This window comes from Xyrauchen texanus, chromosome 21 (assembly GCF_025860055.1).
Source record: "Xyrauchen texanus isolate HMW12.3.18 chromosome 21, RBS_HiC_50CHRs, whole genome shotgun sequence".
Classification (NCBI taxonomy): domain Eukaryota; kingdom Metazoa; phylum Chordata; class Actinopteri; order Cypriniformes; family Catostomidae; genus Xyrauchen; species Xyrauchen texanus.
The window spans coordinates 22,178,034-22,187,654 of NC_068296.1; the positions used below are offsets into that span (position 1 = coordinate 22,178,034).

The 9,621-nt window shown below is 34.3% G+C and overlaps 1 protein-coding gene across 1 annotated transcript in view; it reads right to left on the reverse strand.

Moving 5' to 3' along the window:
• Positions 1–2,090, reverse strand: part of LOC127661473 (cystic fibrosis transmembrane conductance regulator-like) — a 42,317-nt gene extending 40,227 nt beyond the window's left edge. The window contains 2 exon segments of the mRNA XM_052152214.1: positions 1,019–1,129; positions 1,964–2,090. Coding sequence (XP_052008174.1) covers positions 1,019–1,129; positions 1,964–2,016 — 164 coding nt within the window. The 5' untranslated portion in view covers positions 2,017–2,090.
• Between the last annotated feature and the right edge of the window lie 7,531 nt (positions 2,091–9,621).

Sequence of the window (9,621 nt, forward strand, 5' to 3'; positions counted from 1 at the left end):
GCCTAAGAGGTGTGATATCTGGATCTATTGAGTAACAGAACCTTTGTAGACACTGAATGAAAGTCACAATAGAGACCAGTTCTTTTTGAGTCACTTGATGTAAATTTGCTCACTTCAGACAAGTGTAACTATTCTTTCATGCAAGTTCCGGTTACTGAATTAAGGAGACCCTGAAGACAATACTCAGAGATTAAGACCAAAATAAAGGGGGTTAAACAATACAGTATATATTATTTTGAAAAGGGCAAAGCTACAGTGCCTATAATTAATCAAATGGTTAATATACAGTGCAGTACAGCAAAAGTTTCAGGCACTTGTGAAAAATGTTGCATAGAGAGGATGTCTTCAAAAAATAATGACATCAATTGTTTACATTTATTAATCAACATCATACAAAATCCAGTAAATATAAAAAAGCTAAATCAATATTGGCTGTGGCCACCTTTGCATTTAAAATGCCCCCAATTCTCCTAGGTACACCTGGACACAGTTTTTCTTGGTTACTGGCAGAAAGGATGTTCAGAATTTGCTACAGTTCTTCTGTCTATTTAGGCTATCTCAATTGCTTCTGTCTCTTCATGTAATCTCAGACTGACTCGATGTTCAGTGGGGGGCTTTGTGGGGGCAATGACATCTGTTGCATGGCTCCCTGTTCTTCTATTTTAATCTTTTCTATTCGCAAAAGTAATGTTTGGAAGAATAAAATAAATTTGTCCTATTGACACACACACACACACACACACACACACACACACACACACACACACACACACACACACACACACACACACACACACACACACACACACACACACACACACACACACACACTATATATATAAACACACACATACACTTATTTATATAAAAAAATATATATATATGATTTCAGAGTAACTGTAAAATGAAGTAGCCAGCAACAAATTTTAATACCTAGGATTGTAGGAATTAAAAACTTTTTTAAATGCATCACAAATTGAGTCATGTGTCAAAAAAAGGTGCGAATGCAAATACTAACTTCTCCAAACGTTCTGAAAGGACATCTGCTGTATCTTGACTGGGAGCTTGACAAATATCAGATGGCCTCAGTTTCTCCTTAAAACCCTTTCTCATAATAGGGTTTGTCCACCTGCAAACGGATGTACAACAGATATTGGAAAGTTACCAAGAAAAGCATACACAATATGCATAATGTGATCATTTGAAATTACAGTCATTAGAGTTTGCCTAAAATGATTGTAGAATTGTAGGAATGATTGTTATTCTCTGTACGTTTTCTTTCCAGTCTATAATTATACACAGTGCTGAACAAACATGCTGGAGTCACAACCTGTAAAATGCCACTTGAATTTGTCAAGCAAACCTTTACACAGCAGATTTCAGAAGGAGATTATTGTACTGTAACACTTACTATTTGTTAAATTTAGTTCATGCATTAGGTATCATGAACAATATATTTTTTACAGAATTTATTCATCTTTGTGAGTTCATACAAATAAAATTTTGCATTATTAGTTCATTTTAGTTCATAGTGAATTAACTGTTAACAAGTACAACTTTTGATTTTACAAAGTTTTAGTATATTTTGAAATTAACATGAACTTTTGTTACTTATTGTTAGTTCTTAATTAATGTTGTTATCTAATGTAAATTGGACATTTATTGTAAACTAACCAAATGTATCTTGTGCGCTTCACAGTGCTATTGAAATTACAATGTTGCCAAAATGTTCAAGAAATTGGCTTTAGTTAACTGTACAAAATCTTATGAATGTGTTTGAGTGAACGTGTCAAACAGTCATCATGTTTCCAAGTGCTCTGCTACATAAAATCGGGTGGGAAAAATTCAACAACGTCTCTGATATCAAAACATACACGTGTTCTGAGGCACTACATTTTGCTTTAAGGTTTCTTAATCAACGCGGGAAATCACAAAACATTTAATATTCCCTTTTGAGTATTACCAAAAGAAGTATCTTGAGAGGCAGTTGGCATCCTCCACAGGTGAGCTCTGCATTCTAAATGTTCCCCGGGGGTGACACCGCTCACATCGGGTGTCAGTTTAACGCCTCTCCGTTGAAGGAGATCGCGAGCGCTGCCCTCCACTCCAAGTGACTGATGATATTGTTAAGGTATTCGCTGCCAGTATTAAGACGGTGGAGAAAAATGTCTCCTATCTCAAAAAGGAACATCAAAGTACTGTCTACTCTTGCTTATATACACAGCAGCGCTAGTACAGTCATTGAGAGAAGTGCGCGCTCCAAACCTAATCCGCCAAAGATCCTATGGGCATGTCATCATCAAACTGTCAGTCATTTACAGAGATGCTCACGTGTTGTTTTACTCCGGCAACACGACCAACAAGCGCGAGTGGCGTCATTATCAGAGAATTCTTATGAGCAGCAAAACATTTAACACACGAAATTGTAGTTAATGATTCCACACCTCTCGTTTTTTCACAATGTTTTACATAGACTATAAATGGGAAAAATTGCATAAACATCAAAGAGATTAAGGATCATAATTGATATTAAAGTTTCATACAAAAATCTGCCATTTAAAATAAAATGTTGCATTATTGTTACGAGATATTTGTGTCGATCGATATAAAGTATTGATACTTCCGTTAATGATGTGGTATCACGAATATCGATCCTCACACAAAAATATTTTTAACTAGTGATCTTATTATTTAGATAACATGAATATTAATGCATCTCAAAAGCTTCAAAGTGGAAAAGAATAATTATAAGCAAATTGTTGCATGACACCGGAACTATTCACACTAGTATTCATGTAATATAATGGGCTTGTGTGGCCATTTTTGCAGGCTTATTTAAATTCAGAGGTGTTAAAACATTGATAATGATCTTTAATCCGCGTTAATAAATGATACCCTTATGAAAACCAACCATGGATTTACTTAATATTGTATTAACCATAGTAACCACGTCTGTAGTAATATATATATATATATATATATATATATATATATATATATATATATATATATATATATAAATATAAATGGCAGTAATCAAGGTTTTGATACAATTAACCATGATTGGGATACAATTAACTAAGGTTTTGATACAGCATTACTGTAGTATCCATTTTGTAATTTGTTTTTAGTAATAGTAACCATATATTAATATCTATGGTAAATTTTGTGTTTTGCTTATATACAAACACATTTTTAAAAGGTAAACAAAGCAGCCCAATAATTTCTGCTTAGAACTATAAATATATAAACATTTTAATTATAGTTTAATTTACTAATTTTATAAAAATTGTATCCAAATAAATCATTTAATAGAGGTATCTGTATTGGTATCAGGGGTGGAAAGATTAATGAAAAATCATACTTAAGTAGAAGTACTGTTACTTCCCAAAAACAATTAGTGTGAGTAGAGTAAAAGTAGCTGTCTTAAAAAAGAGTAAAAGAGTAGCTCATTTAAAAGCACTCATGAGTATTGAGTACTGGGTTGCAAAACCTATGCCCCATCATAATGAACACTGTATGCCAACTTTTAAATACATCACTTATCTATGATAAACACTACATGAATCTGATTCCAAAAAATAAAAGGGAGACATATAACAGAAATGAAAATATTAAAAAGTTATTTTCAATACACTGATCACCATTTTAAATCTTAATGTATGGTTTAATCCATGTCTTCAGAAGCGATATGATAAATGTGGTGAGAAACAGATCAATATTTAATTCCTTTTTTACTATTAATTATCCTCCCTGCTCAGTCAATCTCCACTTTAACTTTCACTTTCTTCTTGTGTTTTTGGTGATTCACATTCTTCATGCATATCGCCACCTACTGGGCAGAGAGAAGAATTTCTAACAAAAATGGACTTAAACAGTTTAAAAAACTAAATTGTGTTCTGAATAAAGTAAGTCATAGACAGGTGGCATGAGGGTGAGTAAATGATGAGAGAATTTTCATTTTTGTATGATTTACTATTTTAAGTAGCACATGGGGGCCACATTAACCTCCTTTTGAGAAAAAGTGTTCCACATTGATTTAGTTCTTGAATCGTTTAAGCCCAGCAATAGTTCTGTTCTCATTCTAATGCATGATGCACAATTTTCTGAAGTTTGTGACTGGTGGAATATTCTGCTGAAGTATTGCGCTGCAAATGTTAATACTTTTCTATCTTTATAAAGGCGAAGTATAATTATAATTTATTTTATCATCTCTACTTTCGTGGTAATTTATTATACCAATTAACACACTCTCTACATTAGGTGTCAGTATTATTAAAAAACAAACAACATTTTTAATAATAATATTTTTTTAAATGTCACTGTTTTATTCTATTACATTAATACTTTTAAAGCTATACTCAAGTTATTCAGCCAAAAGTAGTGAGTGGTTTTCTCGTTTCCTTGTTATTGTTGTTTGAGTAATAGCCTTTATGTGACAGCCTACTAGACAGTGCTCAATTTGGTAAAAATGTACACTTCAAGTCAAACATTTTGATGCAAATACGCCTTTTTGTCCCACTGTTTAAGTTCACTTTAGACATAAATGACTGCATGCCGCATTAGCGCTCAATATTAGCCACCTTTCAATCAAATAGCGCGGAACGACAAACATCAGGAAATAAAAAGTAAATCTTTTATATTTTAGGAAGAGCACCACTGGTTGATTGATCTATCGCAATTGATGTAATCAACACCCCTGTTCTAGATGTAGATCATAGGCTAGATATAGAAAACTACTCAAAGGTTTGGTCGAGTACCATCTCAAAGAATTGGATTATTTTATTTCTAAGCCCTATTGATAACATTGCATTAATCTCTCACATCAGCCCAATAATATCAGTGATAGATAGTTAAATTACAGGCTACGTTATAAAAACACAGAATCTAGTAAGCATAAATATACATTTACCTCGATATGTTTCTTCAAATTAGAGGCAGGATTAATGCTGATATCTGGCTTGAGCAAGATAAACTCACGTGACATGATCAAGCAATTGGCCTTTTTCACTGCGAAAATCCCTTCCAGGTGTTGAAATTTGCTAGAGGAATTCTCCACAGTTGGCACTGATCTGCAGCTGCAGTTCAAGCTTTTTACATGTGATTTGATTTGACGGGAGTCACGAGACTCTCCCTAGCCAATCATGTGGATACATAAAAATAAATTAAGGACAGGGAAGTAGTGAACACAGACGGTGGGAAAGTAGTTAATAAAAGTAACGTGAGCATTTGTAATTAGTTACTTTACATCCCTGTTCATATCCGACCCCTGCTTCAGCTCATGTACTATTATTTAATATGATTATGACAATGGGTGAGTGGTTTTAGTTTATACACATTATGTATCGTTATGTATCGGTATCACGTCAGTATATAAATTGAATGGCTTATGGCGTAAGGAAATGAATGATACTTCGCATGATAACAGTCTCCTCTAACTACATCAAACTTTAAACTATTAGACAAGAAACATACACCTTATTCAGCCCGCCTCTTTACAGCGCTCCGCGCTTCCGTGTTTTGTTTCTTAACCTCCGGTTTGCATTAAAGATTCTGAGAATAGGCGATCAAAATGTATTACATGTAGGAGCACAGAAAGTATTTTTGCTGATAGTGTGAGTCTATACCACCCCTTTACTAGCTACGTGAAAATGTGACGTCTTTTGCTTTTACTGTAAATGTTCGTTTTTCTGACACCAGTGGAGGTAAATTGGACCTGGCAGATCACATTCTATTTACACACTGCACTTTTTCATAATACAAGTGTTTGTTAGACCTTTCTCACAGACTGTGATGAAACGTTTCCGTCTTATTTAGCAGCAAATCAAGCAAAACAAATATATATTATACATTTTTTAAATATTGAGTTTTTAAATGTAGCCTATTACATTATGCTTATTGTTATTAACTGGAATTCGTTTTAAAAAACGAATTACTAAAGCTGCTGAGAAATTTGGCCTCTTGTCCCATAATCCACCGCTTTCGATTTTTTTTTTTTTCGTCTTCTGGAAAGTCATTCAAACGTAATAGGGGGGGTTTTTTTGGGCCTTGCAGCAAATGGGTGAGTGAAAATAATATTTACTGAGATCTCCAATTTACGAAATTGCAAACATTTACTTCCGCGTTCCAAAACCCGGAGTGTGAAAATGGTCTATTGTTATAGGCCTACGTGTAATTCTGCCTAATTTCTTAGGATTCAACTTGTTAATAATTTCTGTTCAAATGCCTAGTTAACATGAAATTTAAAACAGTAACAGCTCATATTTTTTCACATGCTCATAACATTAATGAAAATTACATTTGTAGCAACTTTTTCAAATTAATTTGTCACCCCACATACACGTACACTTTCGCGTGTGTGTGTGTGTGTGTGTGTGTGTGTGTGTGTATTAACCTCCCCGTCCCGGTTTATCACTCAAAAAATCTGCTTACCTTAACTATAACCGGATGGGAGAATGACATGAGAAGACGGTCAGAGGTGTCGTACAGAGATATTTTTAATGACTTCGTGTTGTCTCTTCAAACAAAGAGGCATATCAGTATGTCCAGAGTGTGAAGGTAGAACGTTGTGGATTTATGAATGAAGTACTCTTATTTTAAAATCTTCCCACTCTGCTTCCAGTTGTTATGACATCCCCTGAACACCCCTGAATGGTATCTTTTGGCAACTCTATAACCTGTAAATCCAATTCGCTAGTTAATTATACTTTGACATCAACACCATATATATATATATATATATATATATATATATATATATATATATATATATATATATATATATATATTATACTTTAAAACTTTATATATATTAGGAAACGCTAGACCGGAAGTTCAAAGACAACGTTTTCAAGATGGCTGCATGCAAGTTTCTCTGGTGCATAAGGTGCGATTAATTGGCTAGTACATTGCATGTGCACGGTCTTGTTGTACAACTTTTGTTGCTGTTGTGGTAAGAAACCCTAATTTTCGAGCGGGTGATTATTACCTATTCTAAGTTAGCTATGTGCCATTACACTAGATGTGTTGTCATTCAGGTAGCTTGCAAAAAACATGTTGGCTGAATTATCTTTCCTAGTAAAGTTCTTTTCAAACAAGGGCTGTCGATTTAACACGTTAAATCAGTATGATTAATTATATAAAAAATAACGCTTTAAAAAAATTTACACAATCATGTCCCCGGACCATTCCTTCCATCTGAGCAATTCAAGCTTGGAGTACCATCTGTTTTCTCCAGGGGGCAGTAAGTGAAACTCGCTGTATAGGCAATGCGCAGCTTATACAAACAGAGAACAAACCACACTTGCCATGAGTAGATGACACAAGAATAGAACAAGTTCTTGCGTACACAGCTTGATGGAGCGCAGATCCAAAATCAGGGATCTCAAGACGTTTTTTTCTATGTTTCAAACATTGTTTAACCAAACAATATTTTTATGATGCGCCGCAACCGAAATGCTCCAAAAGCGTCTGTCTGATGCAGGTGTACATTGACGCATCCTCAGACAAGCCTTTATAATAAATGTCAGACTGACTGACGAATTCAGTTGCAAAATTGATTAGGGCCAATGATACGCTAATGTTCAGTAATATGGAAATAAATAATATATTGCATTCTACAGCCATTTTTTTTAATGCTTCACATATGTGCCAAAATAATGTTTTTAGTTATCTGTATTATTCGTTTTTATAATTAATATATTATTTATAATGATTCAAATATAACTATTTATAATTATTTAATCATAAATTTAATTAGTTTTATTTGAGGGGCTTTCTCAGCAAATATTTATGTATGCAATTAATTGCGATTAATTAATCGGCATACCATGTAACTCATTTGAATCAATTGAAAGCCCTAGTTCAAACTGTTAATAATGAGAAAACAATGCAGAAAATGATGAGATGAGAATCTAGTGGGTACTTGCGTTGTTATGAATTGTCTGACGCATGAAATCGAGCTTACATCGCTAGAAGCATTTGCATTTAGTACATTGTGAAGTGTGAAGAGAAGTTTATCAAAGGCCATGTTCAAACAAATCTTTAAAAAAAAAATCAACGCTTTTTCGTTTTCCAAATGGAGGGGCTGGTGTTTTCTAAATGCTTCATTTTAATTTAGGAAAATGCATTTTTGTGTAAATAAGAGGTGTGAACATGGCAAAATCAATGCAAAAATCTATTAGTGTAGATGTGGCCTAAAGGTCATAAGGCCCAATAGCCATACAGAACGTATGGATTGCTGAGTATGTTGTAGTTGGAAGTAAAAGAATAAAAAAGGTATGGTGTGCCTGCCTTGTTTATTTCCTGACAAGCATCTGCCATTCTAAATGATACATGAGTTAAACTGATGTTTGAAATAAATGTTTGATTTATAAGAGTAGCATTGAATAGCTGCTACTTACTACTTTTTACATTATGCAGCTACTCTTTAAAATAATGAGCTTGTCCATATGATGAACTCTGTTTACATCATTTAGGATCAAGTCATATTGATTCAGTAAACTTCCTTATTGCTCCTCTGGTTTTGAAGACGGACAGCCTTGGAAAAGGTGTTTAAGACAGCAAATATTTGTCACATATTCAGTCACTGTGGGAGAAATGCGTAGATAGCCAAGAGATAATGTGAAGATGAGGAATGATGGTGCCCTCGCTTGCCTGCACCTGATGCAGAGTTCAGTTTGCCACCCTCACCCGTCCTCTGGGAAATGCCACCCAATCTGATTAATAGTGTCAGGACATTCCTACAGACTCACACCACACTAAATGTGTAATGTTTGACACCTTGATCTTAAGATAAAACTGTAGATGTATGACAGTGACCCAAGCTGACTAGAAAGTTCCTCTTTTGTGCTTTTTGCAGGTAATGGATTGTACAAGAGCAAGATGTCAATTTATTTTTATTTTTGTTTAGTTTGGCACAGTAATAAAGGGCTGCATTAAAAATATATTTACCTTAAGTAATAATAGAAATGTGGTAGGTGACAGAAAGCTGACGTTGAAAAAAAATATATTTTTTCTCTGACTTTTATTATAACTCTCTTTCAAGGGTTTAATTTGTTGCTATTACAGCTTTGTATCATTTTCATATTCCTCAAAATGAGACTTCTGGTGAATATACCAGTACACTCACTATCAGTAGACAAACTTTAAGAACTGTTTTTTACTATATCAAAAATAATAATGGCAGGCATCTCTAGTTTTAGTTTTTCACTATTACAGTCCTGCTTAGTCTAATAGTTCAATACTACTACAGTTCCATCAATTGCAAGTATACAGTAAATGCCTTCATTAAACATGACATTTTGAGAGAACAGTAACCCCCAGTATGTGTCAGTTGTACCCAGCAGCAGTCTGTTTTTTGCCGTTGCTCAGGAACAGTACGACATGTCTGAGGGTAGCTGCAAGAGATGGCTATTCGCAGGTGATTAATTTGCTTGAGGCACATGGAGCGGAGCTGAACTTTCAGAATGATCATGGACATTCAGTAAGATGAGCAAGGCTGTGACAAACATTATTGACCTTATGTGATATTATTGCTTTGTTCTCCCTGGGAATCTACTTTAACAATGTTATGTTGGAGCAGGCCTTCATTATAGCAGTGCAGTATGGTCAAGAATGGGC